The sequence below is a fragment of the Cupressus sempervirens genome, chromosome 7, assembly GCF_028749045.1.
Source record: "Cupressus sempervirens isolate cs-2001-9-10 chromosome 7, ASM2874904v1, whole genome shotgun sequence".
Lineage (NCBI taxonomy): Eukaryota > Viridiplantae > Streptophyta > Pinopsida > Cupressales > Cupressaceae > Cupressus > Cupressus sempervirens.
The window spans coordinates 891,194,390-891,217,947 of NC_143124.1; the positions used below are offsets into that span (position 1 = coordinate 891,194,390).

The 23,558-nt window shown below is 36.8% G+C and overlaps 1 protein-coding gene across 1 annotated transcript in view; it reads right to left on the reverse strand.

Moving 5' to 3' along the window:
• FU (kinase family with ARM repeat domain-containing protein) overlaps positions 1 to 23,558 on the reverse strand; it is a 183,877-nt gene that overhangs the window by 154,578 nt on the left and 5,741 nt on the right. Inside the window, exons 5-6 of the mRNA XM_089793391.1 lie at positions 605 to 697; positions 416 to 490 (exon numbers count right to left, since the gene is read on the reverse strand). Coding sequence (XP_089649517.1) covers positions 416 to 490; positions 605 to 697 — 168 coding nt within the window. The remainder of the gene's footprint in view (positions 1 to 415; positions 491 to 604; positions 698 to 23,558) is intronic.

The following is a 23,558-nucleotide window of genomic DNA, read 5'->3' on the forward strand; positions in this document are numbered from 1 at the left end:
TGTGTTTATATAAATACATTTATTTAAGAATATTTTGAGAAATTATATATTGTCAGATGTTCAGTGAAAGTGCCGATTTATTGCCAATCTCTTTGCCGAGTTTTTGGTGATTCCAAGTTTATCAAAAATTTCAGGTCTGTCGAGTTATTGCCAAGTCTGAGTTTTTCAACTGTGGTATATACTATCTAGTCCCTCAAAAGGTCAAGGATCGGTATATACCGTATGAGAACTAACAACAAAAAAAAGACTGAGAAAAAGTTCTGAAGTTTAGCTTCATCAATGTGAATACTATTTCTAATAAAAACAATGAAAACAGCTGAAATCGTGATTTCATCTTCTGAAACAAAGCACTAGAGACTCATAAACAACATAATTTATTTGTAGCTAAAAATGCATGAAGCAAAGAACAAAATACCAGTTGTTTAGCAATAGCCTGAACTTGTATTTCAGGGAGGCATTTGTCATCTTCAAGAATTTCAAAAAGTTCACCCTGACATCAAAATTAAAAAGTTTGTTAATTAAATTTCTATTGTTTTGAAATTGGTATTTAGCTACCAAATAGAGTTTGAAAATAGCAATAATGAGCTGGTAATATGCTACATACCTGTGCAAATTCTGTCACGACACAAAACTCCTGTGGGCTTTCAAAGGCATCTAACATTTCTATGATATTCTCATGCTTCAATTGGCGTAATATCTGACAAAAATTAAAATACTTAGAATCATACTGCAACGGCTCCACCCGGACAATATATTCTCTGGTATAAAAAGGTGTCCTAGAGTATGTTTACCAGGAATGAACTAATAACGAAACAGAATTATATTAATATTTGCGAAATTCCTCCATAGTCCTACGAAACATTTGTTTTCCAAAAGATAATTTTGTTAGAAAAAGGAATATTTAATGTCAGAATTGTCAGCTATGGCAAAAAGAAAGAAAAAATCAATAATGGTGATTAGGCATCATACTCCTGTTTCACATTAGATACATCACTGTGAAACCACAAATATAGATAATTTGGTGATGAACATATGAAAGAAACCTAATAATACTAAGAAAAATTGAAAGTCATAAGATGTAATTCAAAACAACCATTTTCCCTTGCTTGACAAAAGCAGTGCTCCCATTTCCACAACTTTGTAACCTTGATTGCGTAAGTATAATATTAGAAAAAAAAATAACAGAAATGTGTTATCTCTAGAACCATTGTTTTGTGGCTCACAATCTTTAAGAAACTCGGAATAGATATATTTTCTAATGTGCTTCAAAATAGAAGCATCCTTGACAAAACATTATTCTGATTTACACATTCTGTACGGCACCATATCTGTGGAATTATAAGCTAAGTTGCCGGTCCCATATGCTGATGGTTATCGGTTCGGGGTTTAGGTAGGGGCAGAGCCCAAGTACAGATTCGTATTTAGAAGCTGCCAACAAAAGAAAATGAAAAGACTTATAAATTAATTATTGAGTGACTTGACAAATGTCAATACATAATTAAAAATTACAATCAATATTCAACAATCTTCACATTGCTCTCCACCGAGAGCATCTAAGTCAGCACACTCGAGTTCGATCCCAATTCCTTGCCACCCATAATTCGAATTTTCTAGTATGAAAACAGATACCAATTATTGGTGGTGGTCCAGGAATGGAGATCCCAATGGGGTAAAGGAGCAATGCCTCTGTGGGGATCTAGGGGCAACACCCTTAGTGAGGTTGAGGGCAAAGGCTTCTCATGCAAGTATAGGGGAAATGACCACAATCAGGTTAACGGGGGAGCCCCTCGCAATGTTTGCCAAAAACCCCAACACCAAATTGTTTGAACTTTCATGGTGCATGTCATTTTCACAAATTTATCACTAAAGGGAGAACTTACGTATTTGGCACCTTTTTGCTTTTTAAAATGCTCAAAATAAAAATAAGAATTGTCTTTTCTTTGGGCATGCTTTGAGTCCCCCTAGATTTGCCCAAGTTCAGCCCAAGGTCCCACCCAAACACCTTAGGTTCCTTGTTGGTCCTTTGAGGTTCCCAAACAAGACCCCACACAAACCCAGCAACATACAACGGGTTCAGGAAAATCCCAATAACTCAAATTATAAGCATGTGAACTACCAATTTTTGCTGGGCATAGTAGCACATCAACCTTGAACTGCATAGCAATAGCTCCCCGTAGTGTTTGCTAATAGATTTTTGTGTGTTTCCTTGAAATGAAGAACCAGAATTGCATAAGAAACAGCCGCAGAAAAATTGGTGAATACAAAAGTAAGAGTACAAAGATTAAGAAAAATTAGCAAGCATACCCACCAATAAACCCTCAACTGAGCCTCATTTTTACCAGATTTTCTTTTTCTATCATTGATTCCAAGGTAGATTGTTTGCCCCCACTTGTGCTTTCAGTAGTCCATTTGAAGTTTGGATCTAATTTCATTTTTTCTGCATTCTTCTTTCGTCTCTTAGGTTTTTGGTTAATGATATGAGAAGCAAAGAGAGAAAAATCTTCCGCCATTTTGTGGCTTGCCATCTTCTAGAACAATTGCTAAACATGTACCTCGTCTTCCAAAACTCTCACTTATTTAGACACCAAGTCTACGGAAACCCAACTTTTTCATATAATCTACATCTGGGAATAGGAAAAAAGGAGATTGTAAGAACAGGGTCTTTGTCAAAGGCTACCAAATTTTCCTTAGCCTGGTTGCTTTTCCTATTAGTTTTTTAAAATCCTCCTTGTTGAGCCTTGCATTTAGGCTTTTAATGCAGTTCCTTTAAAAATGCCAATACTTACGGGCAGAAGTTGCAATTAAAAGGTCTATATTGACAGTCAATATTTTGTGCACAGGTAAAAGCTTCAACTGTCAAATTAATGGGTTCAGGAAGCACTTCCAGAACATCAACTTCCAAGCTAATATGGGCAACTCAATAATTTTTTTCTTTGGGTTGCACATGTCTTTTTTTTCTTGGGCAAATCAATAATTCAATGCTATGACAGTTGGCAATTGGTCGAGGTGGGAGCTTTTTATCGGGACTGCATAGGGAGGAGTACTTCTCACAACTTTTCTGATCCGCACACAAGGAGTTTGATGATGCATCAGTGTGGATTGACTCAGAGGTTGTACCATCCTTTGGGGGGTGAGTATTTTCCATCTAGAGTAGCTAGGATCAATGGCTGCAAGTTGGATTGCTTGCAAAGTCAGCAGATACATAGAAGCCTTGCAAACAATGGAGATAGTTGTAGTGATACAAAAAAATTTAGATGTTATTATCTCCATAGTACAGATGAATGTGAGTAGAGTATGCTTTGGGACTCTAGTGAGTTTGGGTGGGTCTTGTTGATTGGTTTCACTGCTTTAGGCACGGTGATGCAAAGTTCAAAATTTTGTAGCAGAAGTCTGAGGACATTCTTTTGGCGGGCTTTTGTTCAGAGTTTGTGATCCTTTTAGTTCATAGGGATTTTAGATACAGCTTGCAGAGGAGTTTTGAGATGTGCACATGGTGTCGAGTATATATGGTTTTCCTTTTGACCTATGTTGATGGGTACTTGTACCCATACCCCTGGGACATGTACCAACAATCGATACATGTACCTATATATTGGGTATTCAGTGGGTACTAAGTGGAAGGCATCATACCTAACGACCTTGATTAAAAAAATTTATATTTTTTCAGTTTTTTGTTCACGTATCAGCTTGTTTATCAAGCTTAATTCAATATGTAATCAGTTTGAAACCTTGATACAATATTGATTAATAGTAAACTTTATCAATGTTCAAGTGAAAAGTTTATCATTTGCAATATAACATTGTTATATGGTTTATGATCTTCTTGTTTATGTTTAAAGTTTGCCTTCATTGTTATGCATCTAAATATTTATCATATGTTATTATTACAAACATATTGCAAATCTAAAACTGAAATCAATACATTACATTTGCAAACCTTGTCACCGTTCTTATTTGGAAAACTCATTGTCATGACTCATATTTTCAGATTTTCTATTAAATATTCAAATTTAATTTATAAGAAATTTCACATACCCTAATCCCCTATTTTGAAAAATAGTCACACCATACGTGTACAAATATCCGAAGTACCCAAGTACCCCCGTTCTCGTGCAACCTTGCTTTTGACCCTCATGCACATGATCTCCTTCAAGTGCACATGTCGGACAGTGTATATGGCAGCTCGCTTTGCGTGGTTTGGGGAAGCAAACTTTGTCATCCTATCTAGCTGCTTCCCTATGAGGTATTCACTCCTGCAACATCTACACTCGAATTTGATTCAGTTTGGCATGTTTTATTAGTTGAACATGATGATGTTGCAATAGTTGGTTGTAATGTCCTATTTTTAGCATTCATAGCATGATGTTGTCGTTAGCCTATTTCTCCATGGTCCCGTAGGCTAACCAGGACATTAAAGGGGCTTAGAGGCCATTTGGCCTAGATAATTTCGGTTGCAGGTCTTTCTGAGGGGTTTTGAGGCAACTTTGGGCATACTTACTATTTATAGTAAGTCATCTTGGATATGGTCGAACATCCTGTGGCAGTGGTATGTTGATGGTAATTGTTCAAAATTGACAAGAAGACTTGTTTATCATTGATAAGATTTGTTATGCACCGATAAAGCTATTTTATAAAGTTAAATTTAAATATTTAACTTTATTAATGCATAGACTATAATTTGTGGGAAATATTTAAATTAAAAGAGTCCCCTTTATTTTATAACACATTGGAGACATAAGTTACATAAAGGGAGTTATCTTTTATCCCACATTGAGAAAATGAAAAATGGAGCTCTTGTGAGAACACTATAAAAGAAATGGAAGAGCTTCTATTTTAGCATGCTTGGAAATATCAAAGAAATTGGGGAATTTTCTGGAGATTATGTCTCAATAATTTGAAGGACGAAATCCTTTCAAGCTGGAAATCTTGACGCCATTGAAAGATATGGTCTTGAGATTCAACATAGTAGCAATCCGAAAAAGCAGATATGAAAAAGCAGTCCGAAAGCGGATCCGAAAAAGCAAAGCAGAAGGGACAGCATTGAAGGAAATTATTACAGCCATCTACAACCAGGTTCTTTTGTTAGTATTGCTTTTTAGGGTGTTATAAGCTTTCAGCTGTAAGTGTGCATTATACCAGCATTATCATTTTGTAATCCATGTAAATGCCAAAGTCTTGGCCATATTTCATGAGCATTGTATTTTTCATTGCAATTAAGAAGATAATAGTTGTTGTTGTCATTTAAGCAATTTAATATCATTATTTATCAGCTAGTTAGTTTGCAAACCAACTGTTTGTAAAAATGTCAGTTGGCTGTAGGTGTTCATTTCTCATGCGTAGATCATATATATGCACTGAATATTGTCAAAATTAGTAGCACACTCATGTTAGGTCATTGTGTAGTCCATTGTAGTCTTCTAGCACAAGATTCTCATTGGTGCAAATTGAAGAAAAAGTCATTTGAAGCTAGCTGAAATACTATATCAGCCATACGTCCCAGCCATACGTCCCTTGCATGTGAATTGTTTGATGAAATTCCTTGAGCTTTCATCAACATTTTTTGAGGGCAGATTTGAGGAGGGTTATTACATTGGTGATTACAAGGACATTACACAATTCTACACTTGGAATCTTGGTGTACCAAGTGTATTTTTTGTTTTTGAGAATGCTTAGGGACAAGCAATTTCAGGGAGGGCAGACTATAATGTCTCCTTGTTAGCCCATCATTGCGACCCTCGTGGGCTAGGGTTATGGATAGGGTGTCTTAGTTGGCTGAGCCATTGGTCGATTCCCATTCCAAAGGATACAGAAGTTCAAGATTGTTCTTTGTTTGGTTTAGTTGGGCATGCTTATTATATATAGTAAGTGTCTATTTCAAGAAAGTCAACATTAATATATTTGGCAGGGCACTTGGACTAGTCTTAGTTGCAGTATTGACCCTTGACATCTTTGCTGATTAGATATTCAGGGATTTACTATTTATAGCCGGTCTGAAGTTCATAGTGGGACCCTTACTATTTTTAGTAAAACAATTGGACGCACAATTGACATAATGGTTAACCCCCAAGATCAGACGGAATTGACAAATAATGATATTTGTGAAGTTACGATATTTAAGTTATTAATAAAGTGATTACTTTATTAATGAATTTTTATAAAGTTAAAAAGTCACTTTATATTCAATGAGGAAATGACTCTCGATTTAATTGACTTAAAGTGCAACGAATGGATTATATTTTGGAGACCAAATATTAAAGTATTTTTCTAAAGTCCATGTACACGAGTTATATTATTTTAAATAATATTGAAGTGCATTATTAAATCCATAAATAAGAGCAACCATGTTTGGAGACTTATTACCAAGGTCATCGGGAGACTTCAAGGTCTCCACTACTAGTACTGGTAATGGTACCGATACGCAAATTTTCCAAAAATAGGAGATGGGTACTTGGAGATGGCAATTTTTTTCAATAGTTTAAAGAGTCTAATACTAAATACAAAATACTAATACTGTAAAACTAAAAGAGTAAAGTAAATAATCATAGTAATGTCACATTAAAATAGAGTCAGATATTTCAAAACTCACATAATCACATTATTATATCTCATAGTCATACTTGTTTTCCGAATATTGCAAATGATCATCATCATATCAGATTGATAATCACTAAAATTATCATTATATATTCAAACTTTAAATTCAGAAAAGTATAGTTTGATGCTAAATTGTCAATATGCAAACAAAAATGAACAAACTTAGTACAGTAAACAAAAACCAGAATCTATTTAGTAATAGTGTGTTGATGGAACTATCATCTACTCCACAAGGTTGTGACCATACATCTCAAGGTCTTCAGCTATAATGCTTTCCAAAAAATTATTTAAATTGCCATTGGTCCTAGTTTTTGCATTAAAAACATTAAAATGAGGGCTAAAATTCATTAATTAATTTAATATTATATCTTATATTTAATTTTTATCAGGAGACTTCAGGGAGACTTCACTTTTTGGATTAAGAGACTGGGAGACATATACATGAGACTTTGTCATTAAGTCCCCAAGCTTTTTTGAGGTCTCCGGAGATGCGAAAAGTCTCTAAGACATGTCTCCATCTCCAAGATCTGTCTCTTAGGAGGGAGAGGAGTCTCCGTGTGCTTATTACAGTCTTATTTAAAAGCTAAAAGTGGATTTAAATGCTATTAAGGAGATTGGAGTTATAAAACAGCATCAAAAAGCAAATCAATCTCACTATTGATGATCATTTTGAATATGGTTCTGGGAATTTGTGACTCTGGAAATAAAAATCAAGGGTTTCAACCATTTTTATGCTTTGAAGAACAAACGCTATTCATTGTAGTTGCAATCTTTAGGTTGTGAAAAACCAACCTAATCATTGCAATCGTGTTGGTTTCATCTAGGAGTTCAATCTGAGCATATTTGTGCAAGGGTTTGAAACATTTTTTAAGTTTCATCTAATGCAGACCTGTAGCTTCATTATTACAGCCATTGTTGATCAGTTTTCAAGCTATTCATTTGTTGTTGTTACTCATCCTTTCATGGGATTTCAAGGCATGTTTACCTATGAGTTCATTAATTGCAACTCCAAGTTTTTCTGGGTATTGTTGATTTGAATAATGGGGGATATTTTATAAACTGGGTTGTTGATATTTTGTGAAAATACTGAGTATCTAAGCTGGTATGAAAAATATGGAATTTTCAGTTGTGCACTTTCAATGCAATTTCAGTTTTGCAATGGAAATTTTTTATTTAAATATATTTTATTTGTTGCATTATATTGTCATATCAAACATTGCATATACACCACATTCATTCACCAAAAGAAACACAAACAAGACAGAAAATTTGTATTTACAAGAATCCATCTGTAGAGGGTTCTAACTTCTTACAATGGTATCGAAGCTTGCATTCAAAGTGTTTGACAAAATTTCAAACATCCAAAATTGAAACCCAAATCAGATTTGAGACAATCCTAGTGTGGGATATTACAGTGGTATGAGAGCTCTGCATGTATATCAACTGTTTTAGTAAATGAGCTTAGTGATAACACAAGTTGGAAGTTATAGCCTGCAGAGATTATTACATACCAGGCTCACTGCATGAACAATAACATGACATCATTGCCACAGATCATACTTTTTCTCCTATTACATTTTTCAACTTTCATACTTTGGTAGATATTGCTAGGATACAACTTTAGTTACCACCAGAATCAATTGGGTAGTTAGGCATGGCCACCTCAGATAACCTTGGAGAAACAGGTGTGACAGCAGTTGAAAGAAGAAAGGCGGAGATATGTATCAGCATATGGATAAACTTTAAGTTATGAGGACTGTATGCAATAAATAAGACAGGTGGTCATTTATATAGTAATTGGATAGGAGGCCTTTTCTGTATAAATTGGGTACCTGAAGGAAAATAAAACTAGAAACCATTCCATCACATTTTAGAGCTAGCCATTTTCACAACTTCACGAAGAAGATACATGTTTCCTACCCCAAGAAGTGTTAATGTTTATTATAGCTGTGTGACAGATCATTTCGCTTGTTATAATCTGCTGAGCTACTTATTCTGCAATAATGTTCTCAGACCTACATGCTATCCCTTGTTCACCATTAATGTTCATTGTAGGCATTGCATTGGGTTTTTAGTTGTATGATTTTGTTGTGATTTCTTACATTGATTGAGAATTGTTATTCTTCTAATTTAACTGTATTCATTGTTCTGGCTGAAGTATTATTGAAAAGTAATAAAGGACCATCACTCTCAAAACTTTCATATGCTTTATTATGATCAACGGTGACTCTTGGCTTGACCTAACATTACAATCCTTCTATGTGAGTGGTATGTCTTGGCATCAAGCACTTATTATCTTATGGGATTCCATGGAAAAGACCACTCATTCTTCTCTTTGCCGTTAGAAGAATCGCATGATATTCTTTCTTTATATTGGGTGTGAGATGTTATGGCAACGCAACTTCTTATACCTGAGGTGGCTCAAGTTTCGTCTAATGTGGACTTGCCTAACATCTTTACGATTGCCAGTTCATTATTATGAAACTGTTTTTGTCCTTCTGTATTCTATGAATAGAGTTTATTTGTTGCTAAAAGAGTTCCGGTTACAGCAGAAACGATGGTGAATGTTATATTCTCAGAAGTTACGTGATCTCTGTGTGTGCAGTTAAAGGTTCCTTCAGTGTTTGAAGTATTCATCTATCTTTTGTAATATGGATATTATCTTTGCTACAGGATTTCTGTGTACGATCATATATGATCATTGATTGTGGAACATTATTGCAGTTGATTGATGTATCTGTAAGATACTCATTGTTTGGTATTGATCGAACTGATAAAAAGAGCTTATCGATTGACTGACAAATATTATCAATCATAAGCATGAAGATCATTGTAATTGTGCTGAGCTTATAATAACGGATCTATTCTTTGTGTGTGGCTGGGTTTTTCCCTCGAGTAGGAGGGTTTTCCGAAAATAAACATTTAAATCTTCTGCTCTAATGTTTTTTTTATTCTGGTTATCGCATGTTATGTTATCCTGGTTCAAAAACTTATCATGGTATCAGAGTGGGTGTAAAGAAAAGATTGAGAACCAGAATTCTTAAGCCTGGATATATTCTATTCATGGAGATGTTCATTGGCATTTGTGAGGGGTAGTATGTGTGCAGTGCTATGATCATCGGATGAATGCTGGTTTGCGATTATTCAAAATTGTTAACAGAGATAGCTGTGTATTGGCCCATATCTATGTGTGTGCTGAGATCCTTCTTGAGGAAGATTAGACAACAATAAGATAAGTATTCTATGATTATACCTTTATATATTGATCATGAATTTGTGTTATGACACTGGGAATATTGTATGCTTTTAGCAATGATCTATATATTTCTACTATCATGATAGGTTGATTCTATGAATTATTATTAATCTCTTGTGATTGCAGGACAAATCGAGAGGCAAATATGTGGATCCTACTTGCAGCCATGGGTCTGATATGATGTCCTAAAAGGCTGCAGATTTATATCGAGACTATTTTGGGTATTGAATATGTTGTTTAAAGCCTAGATATCTGGCCTCTATGTTTGGGTTGCTTGGGATTGTTTCAGCAGACATATTAATAATGTTTCAGATTTTGAGACTGATTTGCCTGATCTATGTAACTTCAAGGCCGTTTTCTGAGGTGGTTTCCCTTCCATCATGGTTGGAGGTTTGCTTCCTATCATATGAATGCACAAAATCTTTTCTCAAGGATATTCTTCATTATTGCAGCAAGAGTGCACTGAGCCTATTAGTTACAGCTAGATTGCACATAAGCAAAAACCTGATACAACCTTTGAGTAAGTTATGTGGGTTGTAGAATGAGGACTCAAACTGTTTTGTGATCAGTTTCTTCTAAGAGGACGAGATGACTCTCAGAGTGAGTTAAATTCCAGAGAACTTCTTTGCAATCTCTGAGGCAACAGGGATCAAGAGGGAGATTTGTGAAGAAGTTTGTATGTCAGTTAAGACGGCTGCAGTATTACAAGCCCAAGTGCTACAATTCATAGGAATCAAAGAACAGAATTACAAAGTTAATTCAGATATGAAATTTGGTAGATTTGCAAACTTTCAATATAGTGTGATTTGCGATGTGATCTAGGAGGACATTCCTGGACTTTAGCATATCTGAAGTTTCAATGGTGTGTGTAATTATTCTTCTAAGGCAAGCATTGCAGGCAAACTTGAACGAGGAGGTCAGGAATTGATGCAAGTGCTTAAAGATTCAGAGGTAGCTTGAGCTGCAGAGGGTGACTGTCAAATCCTATGCAGAATATTAACAAGCTCATGAATTAGTGTGATTACTAAGCTCTTTTTTTATCATAATTGGAATAGCTCTTTTTGGTATGCTAATCAAAGTTGTATGTTGTCCCAGTTGAGAGGGGTCTCCACTTTCTCATGATTTTTTGTGCTTTAATGAGTTCTTCCTGTGAGCCAGAAGTTTGAGGTGCAATCCATTGTGAATGAGTTCTTTTTTGTGAGAGAAATTTGAGGTGCAATCCCTTGTTAATGAGTTCTCCTCTACGAGTGAAGTTTGAGGTGATATCACTTGTTAATGAGTTCCTCTCTCCAAGACAAGTTTGGTGTGAAATCTTTTGTTCAACCCTCTACAAGTAGGTATTGTGGATCCACCCTCTACAAGTAGACATGGTGGAAATGCATTCTTCTCTGGGAGCAGCCTAAGGTGAAAGTCCTTGTTCCACCCTCTACGAGTAGGTATATTGGATCCAGCCCTTGCGAATAGGCATGGTAGAATTCATGTGTGTGACTATGCGGCTTTAATCTTATGCTTTTATGGTTCACACTCTAGGAGTAGCTATGGTGAATATTGTTATGTTGAGATAACAATGTTTTATTGACAAAATCTATGATGAGATTTATTTTTTCAACACTTTTTGGTTGCAGCTCTATTGTGCTTGTCAAGTTGACTCACACTATGACATATGAATGATCTCTCTCTTGCTAAGAGGGAGTGTTAATGTTTATCATAGCTACGTAAGAGATCATTTTACATGTTATGATCTGCTGAGATACTTACTCTACAATCACATCCTCATACCTGCATGCTATCCCTTGTTCACCATAGATGTACATTGTTGGCATCCCATAAGGTTTCTTAGTTGTATGATTTTACTTGTGCTTGCCGACAATGATTGAGAATTAATCGTTCTATTTTATCCGTAGTCATTGTTTCAACAGAAGTATTATTGAGAAGTAATAAAGAATGTCACTTTAATAATTGTCATATGCTTTATAATGATGAAAGGTGACTCTTGACTTGATCTAACTTTAGAATTCTTCTATATGAGTGAGATGTCTTCGAACCAACCATTTGCTATCATATGGAAATCCATGGAAAAGGCCATTGATTATTCTCTTTGCCATTACGAGAATAGTTGATACTCTCACTTTATATTAGGTGTGAGATGTTATGGCAATGCAACTTCTTATGTCTAAGGTTGCTCAAGTTTCATCTCACGTCGACTTGCCTGGCATCTTAAGATTGTCGGTTCATTATTATGAAACAAGTTTTTGGTCCTTCCATATTCTATGAATAAAGTTTATTTGTTGTTGAAAGAGTTTTGGATATGGTAGAAACGATGGTGAATGTCATATTCTCGGAAGTTACATAGTTTGTGTGTGCAGTTAAAGGTTCCTTCAGTTTTTGGAGTATTCATCTATCTTTTGTAATATGGATATTATCTTTGCTTGAGGATTGCTCTATGTACGATCATATGCAATCATTGATTGTGGGAAGTTATTGCAATTGATTGATGTATATGTAAGATACTCATTGTTTGGTACTGACCGAACTGAAAAAAGGGCTTATTCATTAACTGACAAATATTATCAATCATTAGCATGATGATCGTTGCAATTGTGCTGAGCTTATAATAAAGGATCTATTCTTCGTGTGTGGCTTGGCTTTTCCCTCAAAAACATGTGCCTTTTGCTCTTATCTTTTTTTATGTTTTTGGTTATCACATATTATGTTTCTCTAGTTCAAAAACCTAACATGTTATCACAGTGGGTCTAAAGAAAAGATATAGAACCAAAACTCTTAAGCCTACACATATTCTATTCATGGATATGTTTGTTTGCATCAATTGTGCAAGATAGTATGCATGCAATGTTATGATCATCGTACAAATGTTGATCAATGATTATTCAATATTGTTACAAGAGATAGTTGTGTATTGACCCATACCTATGTGTGTGCTCAGATCCTTGTTATGTCCCCTCTTTAGTCTGACAAGCAGAGTTTTGTGAGTTAGCCTATCATGGGGGTCTCGTAGGCTAGCAGTAGTGGATAAAAACTCATACAAGATATTTAGTGATCGGGCTTAACTTTACAGGTAGTTGGGAGCCAATTGGGTGTAGTTCCTTGATTTTAGGGGGGTATCTCTACATTTTAGGAGGGTGTGACAATTTCCAAATGCGAAGTTCCACGAGACCATTCCATGGTTTCAGTTCTAGGATGACAAGGTGTGTTCCCTAGTTTCTAGGAGCATCCCTAGATTATAGGGAAGGGACTGTCAGTTGACCCATCTCATTCAATATCAGTCACAGACATGTGACATGGTCAGTTTCACATTTATTTGGTTGGTTTGGGCTTTCAGAAGCAAAATGGGGAATATTTCAATATATTTAAATATTTCCTAAGTTAGCATTTAAATAATTTATAATAAGGCTATTTATATAGCCATTTCGGAGTAATAAGGGGAATATGGCTTCGTTTGGTCATATATGCCCTTATGTTATAACTCGTTGGAAAGGTTTTGAATTATTATAAACTATTTTCACTATCCAAGGACTTCTGGCGCTTTGAGTTATGACATTATAAGTAATGTTTTTCCTATAGCCTGAATGCTTTTATTTGGGAAAATGTTATTTTATTGTAAAGTGCAAAGTGTAATTCTCATTTAGGGTTTGATTTGCACTTCGGAGGAGTTATAAGGAGATGAAGACCTGATTGTTCATTATCTTTTGACATTTGAAGCTTAAGATATTTGGAATTGCTCTAGGGGAGCGATTTTGTGGCTTGGGACAAAACCCTCAAGTCTAGATTGTTGGGACGCAAACCTCAACATTGGTAGTCTTTCTATTTGAATGCAGAAATCTGATTATTATTCTTGATATGGTTTGAGGCATTTCCAAATTGTCAAATATTTTCAATAATGAATGTTATTTATTATTTGCAGTTCAGATTTGTTTGTTAGTTATCTTTTATTTTTGCATATCTCTTCAAAAATCCAAAAATAATTGAAAAACCAACAAGAAAACAAAAAACTCAAAATTGAGCAAAGTCTTCCAGAGGTGCCAAACGCTAGCCAAAGACTCAAATTGTGAAACAAAAAACAATTTCGAAGACCTCCGGTATTGGGGATCTTTCAATCCTTCTTGAGGAAGATTAGACAACAAAGAGATAAGTATTCAATGATTGTACCTTTAAATATTGATCATGAATTGTTGTTCTAACACTGGGAATATTGTTTGCTTAATTGATCTATATATTTCAATTAGTGATAAGTCGATTCTATGAATTTTTATTAATCTCTCTTGATTAAAGGATGAATCAAGAAGCAACTATGGGGATCCTAGTTGCAGCCATGGGTCTGATATGAATTCATGAAAGGCTGCAGATTTAAATGGAGACTATTTTGGGCAAGTGTTGAAGATGTTGTTTAAAGCCTAGATATTTGGCTGCTCTACTTGGGTTGCTCGGGATTATGTCAACAGACATATTAATAATGTTTCAGATTTTTAGAGATAGGTTCACCAAATTTGAGTAACTTCAAAGGCTATTTTCTAAGGTGGCATCAATTCCATCATGGTTGGAGTGTTGCTTCCTATCATATGAAGACAAAAAGAAAATCTAAAGGATATTCATCATTATTGCAGCAAGGGTGCACCGAGCCTATTAGTTACTGAGAAATTGCACATGATGAAGGAAGAACTTGAACACAACCTGTGAGTATGTTTTGTGCGATGAAAAAATTCTAACCTTTTTCTTTTGTCTCCTGCGATGACTTTTTATGCGGCGACCTCCCGCAACACATTCGCTCTTGCTTCTATTACTGATGCTTGTGGTTACTCTCGAGCGCTCTGCAACAATGGCCGCCGATAGTTCCATTAAGTCTTCGTGTGTGCATGTTTCCTTGCTTTGTTTTGATTTCTAGTTAGTGTTCTTGTTCGCACAGGGATTTGGTGTCGACTTCCTGCATTTGTCCTTCCTCCTTCCTTCCTTCCTACGCTTCCTACATTCTATTTCCTACTTGCTCGAGGTGTGGTGTGTCTAGTGTCTCCTATGTCTCCTGCACTTTCCTATGTGCAAAGGCAATGCACTCAACGCTTAATTGTCAACTTCGGTTTAAGTCTAGACTTCCGTTCTGTTTCCGCACAACCTATTTTCTCTTGTCTCCGCGTGAAGGAAGTTGTTAGATTCTACAAACTCACAGAAACTATCACTGCCATTAAACTGCATGTACACACCAACAAATCAACCTCGGTAATGTGTCTGCTACTATCGTCCTTGAAAATTCAAACATTAAAACACACTTTGACACAGTCATAGAACAGCTAGGAGACCTTGACAAATTTAGAGAACAACATAGTGAGCTCGTGGTTAAGCTCAAATCCCTTTTATCAGAAATTGAACAAAAAGCCAAATCTTGGGCATCCATTTGCACTAATCCCAAGACCACTCTTGTGGCAGATGTAGAAAAGATTGTACAAGAGCAAATTACTGAGGAATGTTGGAGACACGTCTGTGAACTTAACCTCAGAGTTCAGGACCTCCCTAGCTTCACCACCTACCCTTTGACAACTCGACAATCCTTTCTTACAGCTTAGCTAGGTATCTCCAACATCACTTTAGACAAGTGTTGGATGGGACCAAAGGGTACCCTCTTTCTGCACTTTCTCTCACTATCTGATTGGTTACGAACTCTTCGAACGAATAGGAAGCTATTCCCTCTCCCTGCGAAGATCTTTTCGGATGACGACCTTACCATAGCACAAATGGTCGATTTGAGACACTCTAGGGGTTGTTTGGTAGCAAAGGCAAGACGGACAGGGAAGTGGGTTGTGTTCCGGAACCTCAGAGCTATTATTCGAGATTCCCCTCCTAGTAGGTGGGAGCAGAGATCGGCTCCCAAAGCCAAATTACAGTCTCGCCAACAGTCACATGTTAGAGAATCTCCCCTCAGCTCTCTGCATATCAACTATTGGAATGGTAATGGCACCCCATGGTTGTTATTTACACCAAGGTTCTAATTTCCATCCTCCTCTTTGCCAACCATCCCCAGTCATCCATTTCACCCTCGTACCCCCTCCTTCCCCATTCCTCCCCTCGCCCTTACCCTCTAGCCCCTGTACCACTTTTCACTTCTCTGATTGTGACTATTATCTTTTCACCCTCCACATCAAACGGCTTCTCCCCCTCAACCATTTGTCTAATTCCTCTCAAGCTTCCTCTTTGTTTGATCTTTTCACTACTGGTATTTGGGAGTCTGCCCTCCTCTCCATCCCTCATCACACTTCTCCTTCCCCACTTAACCCCACTAGACAAAAATCTTGTCCCATGAGCCAATGGTATGACGATGACTGTAAGTCTTCCCACCGCTCCTTGCATACGTCCTTTACTGCCTGTTCCCCTTTGTATACACAATTGCATTCCTCATACCATCACCGCCTTCATCACAAGAAGCGATCGTTCATGGCTTTGCAATGCAAATCCCTCTGTCACAAGCTCTCCTATGACCCGAAGACCTTCTGGCATACCTAATTCTCCCACCCTCCACTCTTAATTGGCACTGTCTGGCGTTGCATGCCTCCACTCTTTATGATATCCCTGGCCAACTAACCCTTCACCCTACCTCCCCCACTGCCATCTCTTCACTTCGTCCACCATTTGTGAGGTCGTCAAATTCGTGAGAAGCAATAGAGTTGTCAATGAGGAAGGATTCCAGACAGAGATTTTCAAGCTCGGTATTCCAATCCTGTGCTCCTTTCTTCTGGAACTCTTTAATAGAGTGGTTCGCATTGGGTTCCCTTACTGATGGTCAAGACATGTGATTTATTTGATCTACAAGTTCAGGTTGGTTTCGAACCCTAGCAACTATAGGACTATTAAGATTGGGCATATTTTTCCAAGCTCTATGCCACTGTCCTGAATGCTATTCTTTCTAGACAACTTGATAGGAGACAGTGTCAGGCTAGGGGACAGGTTGGGTTCCAAATTGACTTTCAGACTATGGATCATATTTTGACACTACGTGCTATCATTGAGGAAGCTCAACATCGTGTTGAGAAAGTCTACTATTGTTTTGTAGACTTTCGTAAGGCTTTTGACTCCATTCCTCGGGGGGCACTTTTCTAGTGACTCAAAGACATCAGTATTTCAAATATTCTTCTGACTGCAATTATGAGACTTTATGAGATAGTGGTTGGCAAATTTAGTACTCTTGAGGGCTTTTCCAATCCAATCCAGAGTGTCATTAGGGTGAAGTAGGGTTGGCCCCTCTCTCCCACTCTTTTTGGCATCTACATTGATAAGCTTGAGACTTTTCTCAGCAAGGCTTGGCTCCCAAGGGATGGTTGTTATTTACACCAAGTTCTGATTTCCATCCTCCTCTATGTCGATGATGTGGATCTATTAGTGTCCTCCGTGGAGGGGTTCCAGCGGCTTTTAGATGGACTGGCCTCCTTTTGCGATCAATGCCAACTTGTTGTTAACTTGAGAAAGACTCAGGTTATGGTTTTCAATTGTCTGAAGAGCTTGTCGATCAAGATTGTTGCTTCATACACTTATCTTGGGGTCAAGTTCTTTGGCCCCCGTTTTAGCATGAGACCCACCCACCTACCCAAAGTTGCTAAGAGGATGGACTCCCTCGTCCTTCTGGAGAAGCAGTGTTTCCAACATCACTTTCAAGATACTAAGTCCAAGATTTCCCTCTTGGACTCATTGGTCATACCTACTATTCTATATGGCTTTTTTGTTTGGGGACCCCCTCTTCTTAATTTTAATTAGGCGTTGATTGAGTAGGCTCAAACCCTTCTCCTCCTTCCAATTATCAAATGTCACTAGTACACTCCACACAGCATCATATTGGTCGAGTTTGGAGCTCACCCTTTAAGACTCAACACCATATTCGATTTGACTAGAGCTCACCAACAGTCGTCACTAGTACTCCTACCTCGCATACTGCTCCTCTGTGGATATTGCCAGCTCCACTGTGTGGACTAGAGCTCGTTGTTGGCATACCCAGGCCACTACCCTGTTAACTCGATCGAGATTGACATTGATCGTCTCCCGCCTTACTATTTCTCCTTGAATGCCCTTGCTCATATAATCCCCTCTCAGCAAGAGTTGAATGGGCACATCAGACTGGACATATACAAACAGTACATCACCACGACCTTGATTAATCCTCTAGAGGGTCTACAGCCACAGATGGCCTTCTACTTTGAGCACTTTCTAGAGATACACAATGATATTATTGTGCATCCCTTCTATTGAGTCGATGCTAGAGCCACACCCTTCGTATCTCTCTAGGGTCATTCAAAGTCAGTTCCCGTCAACTCTGTTGCTTGACGGATCATTATTTGACCAAGGACGATCAGGTTTGTCATTTGTGTCCATTGTTTGAGACAAAGACTGAGATCCATTTCATCTTCCAATGCCACATTTATTACAAGATCAGAGGCAAATTCCACTGCCTATTCTAGGATTGTAGATCCCTTTTGGCCTTTTTCAGTTATTCCAATCAGCAATGTCTTACGTTATACCTCCAGGAGACTTCGCGACTCCGTGATCTCACTATACAACGTATGTTCCCTTAGAGCCTGGCCTCAAATCAGCTCATCGCTGCCTTTTTTCTACCCGTGTCCCCCTCCAAGGGCATGAAGAGGTTGCTTGCTACTACTGTCTTCGAGCACACCATTTTTGTTAGACCTTGTCGTGGATTCACCAAACAACATGACCCTACCCCCAGCGTTACACAGAGATGGATTTGAACCCTTGATCGCACTGGGCCTTATCCTTCGGTGTTGGATTTCTTTTTACCAAGAAAGGATAGTTAGTCCTTCTCTCGTCTGTTGTGGCTATCTTTCTTTGCTTTCTTGTGTTTTTCTCTCGATCACCATTTGGTGCACCTACTGGGTTGTTTTTCACCCTTTTTGTATCCTCCAGTCCCTTAGACCCTTGCTTAGTCTCTTGGTGGACATTAATATCATTATCTTATCTTATCATATTTGTAGGCTGGAGAATGGGGACTCGGACTGTTTTGTGATATGTTTCTTCTCAACTAGAAAGATGACTCTTAGAGGGAGTTAAATTCCAGAAAGCTCCTTTGCAATCTTTGAGGCAACAGGGATCAAGAGGGCGCTTTATCAAGAAGCTATATGTCAATTAAGAAGGTTGAAGTATTACAAGCCCAAGTGCTATAATCCATTGTAAACTCTTTAATAGAAAAGAACAAAATTACAAAGTCCACTTGGATTTTACATTTGGTAGATTCGCAAACTTTCAGTATAGCGCGATATGGGATGTGGTCTAGGAGGAAAGTCTTAGACTTGAGCATATTTAAAGTTTTGAAGGTGCATGTGTAATTATTCTTCTAAGGCTTTGCAAGCAATCCTGAACGAGGAGGTCAGGAGATTGATGAAAGTACTAAAGATTCAGAAAGAGCTTGAGCTGTAGAGGGAAAGCACCAAATCCTTTGCAAATTATCAACAAGCTCGTGTAGTAGTGTGATTGCTAAGCTCTTTGTTTGATCATAATTGGACAGCTCTTTTGTTAAGCTAATCGAAGTTGAGTATGTTGTCCCTGTTGAGAGGGAGTCTTGGCTAAGAGGGAGCCTAAACTTTTTGATGATCTTTTATACACTTTAATGAGTTCTTCTCTGTGAGAGAGAAGTTCAAGGTGCAATCCCTTATTAATGAGTTGTTCTCTATGAGAGAAGTTCCGGGTGCAATCCCTTGTTAATGAGTTCTTCTCTATGAAAAAAGTTTTCCCTTGTTAATGAGTTCTTCTCTGCAAGAGAAGTTCAAGGTGAAATCCCTTGTTCCACCCTTTACTAGTTGGCATGGTGAAATGCATTCGTCTTTGGGAAAAGTCCAAGGTGAAAGCCCTCGTTCCACCATCTGCGAGTAGGTATGGTAAAAGTTGTGTGTGTGTTTTTGTGACTTTAATCTTATACTTTATGGTCCACCCTCTAAAAGAAGCCATGGTGAATATTGTTATGCTGAGATAACAATGTTTTACTCAGAAAATCTATGATGGGATATATTTTTTAACACTTTTTGGTTGCAGCTCCATTGTGCTTGTCAGATTGAGACACACTATGACATATGAATGACATCTCTCTTTCTAAGAGGGAGTGTTAATGTTTATTAAAGCTGTGTGAGAGATCATTTTACTTGTTATGATCTGCAAAACTACTTACCTGCAATCACATCCTCAGACCTGCATGCTAGCCCTTGTTCGCCATAGATATTAATTGTTCGCATTGCATCAGGTTTTTTACTTGTATAATTTTACTTGTGATTGAGAATTGATCATTCTTCTGCTTTATCTGTACTCATTGTTCCGGTTGAAGTATTATTGAAAAGTAATAAAGGAACTTCACTCTCATAATTGCCGTAACGGTGACTCTTGGCTTGACCTGATGTTACAATCCTTCTATATGAGTGGAATATCTTGGCATCAAACATTTGCTGCCTTATGGGATTCCATAGAAAAGACCATTGATTATTCCCTTTGTCGTACAAGAATTGCTTGATTTTCTCTCTTTACATTATGGCAACGTGACTTCTTATGTCTGGGTGACTCAAGTTTTGTCTCATGTGGACTTGCCTGGCATCTTTAAGATTACTAGTTCATTATCATGAAACAGTTATTTTATCCTTCCGTAATCCATGAATAGAGTTTATTTGTTGCTGAAAGGGTTTCATGGCAGAAACAATGGTGAATGTTATATTCTCAGAAGTTAAAATCTCTGCGTGAGCAATTGAAGGTTCCTTCAGTGTTTGAAGAATTCATCTATCTTTTGTAATTGGATATTATCTTTGCTACGGGACTGCTCTGTGGATGATCATATGTGATCATTGATTGTGGAAAGTTACTGCAGTTGATTGATGTATCTGTGAGATGCTCATTGTCCGGTATTGATCAAACAGGAAAAGGGGCTTATTGATTGACTGACAAATATTATCGATCATAAGCATGAAGATCTTTGTATTTGAGCTGAGCTTATAATAAAGGATCTATTCTTCGTGCATGGCTGGGTTTTCCCCTTGAGTAGGAGGGTTTTCCCAGGATAAACATTTGCGTCTTCTGCTCTTATGGTTTTTATAAGTTTCTGGTTATTGCATGTTATGTTCTTCTGGTTTGAAAACCTAACAAGAATCACATACCATTTCTTACTAATTATTAAATGAGCCTTTGACACTAGCATTTATTGTTTAATAATGAATTATAAAAATAAAATGCCCATTGCTTTACTCACACTTCACTTGCAAAAGGTGTTCAGTTGAAAAGTTTAAGGATCTGAATTTGTTTTTAAACCAAAATAGCTAATCTGTACACAATTATAGAACAAGTATCTATCTTCTGTATTTTGAATGGAATGTCCCAAAGAAATAAAAAAGTCGAGAAGAATTTATACGAGATACTATTAATGTTAGTGTAATTTCAGTTGGATAAAACACATTGAGAATATTTGTATATATATTTATGACATATATACTTAATTCATTTAATGTGTGTGTATATATATGTATATGTATATCATGACAATAAGCAAATGTTATTGACAACTAATGAGAGTTAAAGAGACACCTCTCTACGTAGACATGTCTCTTAAAACCATATACATATGCTTTGAGAAGGTAACTTGAAACGCACATGAAATCTACAAGTGCTATTACAAGTTACAGCATATCCAAAATTCTGGGATATTTAGCATGGTATCAGAGCAGGTTCCCTACCTGCCTGTGAAGTTTAGAAAAACAATATTGTGAAATCTCTTTCACTCGAAATAAATTTGATAAAATATTTGCATGAGTTTAGCATTTGAAGAGTCAGCTCGATTCACATATCTGGAACATCAAATATTTAAATATAGACTGCGATGAATATAAATAAAAGATTGGTTCAGAAATATTCCTGAATACAATTAAGATGAGGCAATATTATCATTAATATTATTGTTTGCTGAAGATACATATGGGACCTAAATTAGCGTTCATTTGAGTTATGAAGGTTGTTCTGCGTGCGATTAGCAGCACATGCCTCTCCTAAATATATAATGCTGAAGTCTGATAATGCCCAGACGTGAGTGTACAATGTGTATGTGGAATGACTCCAACATTAGCTTCGTGTTGGGCAATATCATCCGTTGCAGATGTTATAACTATTGCCTCTCGTATCAAAGCCTTGAAGTTGCAGGTTTACATTCTATTGCAGAGAATAGGAAAAAATTACGTCACAGAAGTTGAGGCTAATCACAGGCTACGGAAGTCAGAGAAAATTACCAAACTGTATCAGTAATTAAAACCAATAATAAGTGTGAAATGAACGCTTTGACATGACAACTAAACCATTACATGTTCGTCTAATCATGAAGTAGTATTGCAGCATAGGGTTAGATGGGCAGGAAAAGACTATTCATTAACTGTCAATGCTAAGGAATATAAGGAGCACATAGTTTAATGAGGCTTGACAATAAATGATCCAGTGTTTGTAAGGCAGTGATAAGAGGATGAACCGCTCAAACATTGGGACGTTAAAATGTAAGAAATGTGATGGAAAATTATCACGAGCAATGTAAGGATGAATAGTTCCAGTGAGTATAATAAAGGATGACAATCAAGTATGAGGAAATCCCATATCTAAAATTATCGAATCAATATTATTTGCAAAGGTAATCAATAACTTCCATGGATTCTGACGTTCTGCATTAAAGCACTAACTATATACAAGCAAGGGAAGATGTTGATAGATCAATAGTCAGAATATATACATGGCAACACAAAATCATTTGATCAATAATTTTACAGAGAAGTCACAACGATCACTACATAGAATGACTGCAGTATATTGGGAGTACATGCGATTGCATTCTTGAAGTCAATAACAGAGTTGTGGAGACTCTAAAGGAGTTATTTCAGACCATTATGTTGATAGAATAATCTCAGAATGGTTGTAATTTGTACTACCATTAGTATTGGATAATGAATCAGGTATTCAGGAGGAATGACACTCCTTGACAGTATCAAATAATAGCTTCAAATAAATGGTGTTGTGGTGACTCCAAAGATACAAGATGGATAAGGAAAGTGAAAATCTAAACTTCAATTGTTAGCTGAGCCATAAGCAATGATCATGAGGGGCTTCTAGCAAGATATTAAGTTAATCACTTGGTTGTTGTCAATATAAAGGAACCGATGATGATTAAATTGATAAGAACCTCTGGGTGAAATTTGTTCAATGCAGAGCATTATTTAAATCATACAGTAAAACTGATGTAAAGGCAAATAACACAGTAAGATAAGATAGTGCTTAAATTTAGATTGGGTGCTTCTGAGATGAAACAAAGTTTTTCTTCAGCAAGCATATCATCAACAAAGTCAAGAAAATATGATTGTGAATCATGCTCGAACAAGATTGTTCTCAGTTATATGTTGACAATAATGTTCTCAGCTCCATGTTGTGCCTCCATTAATGCCCTTGTCCTTCCTTCATCAAAGTCCCTACATATTCCCTGTACACTAAAAATTGTTTTCTTCATGATGACAATCTATTTATCTTATGCAATTCAAAGAGAAAATAAAGATGATAGATAACTGAGAATAGATCTGTGCTTTCCAATTGAAGATTATGATCCATTCCTTCAATAATCAAGTATCACAGAGATGGAAAATATCATTATCACAAAGACTGAAATATGTAAAAGCATCGGGTTTACTAAAGAAAATGACAAGAC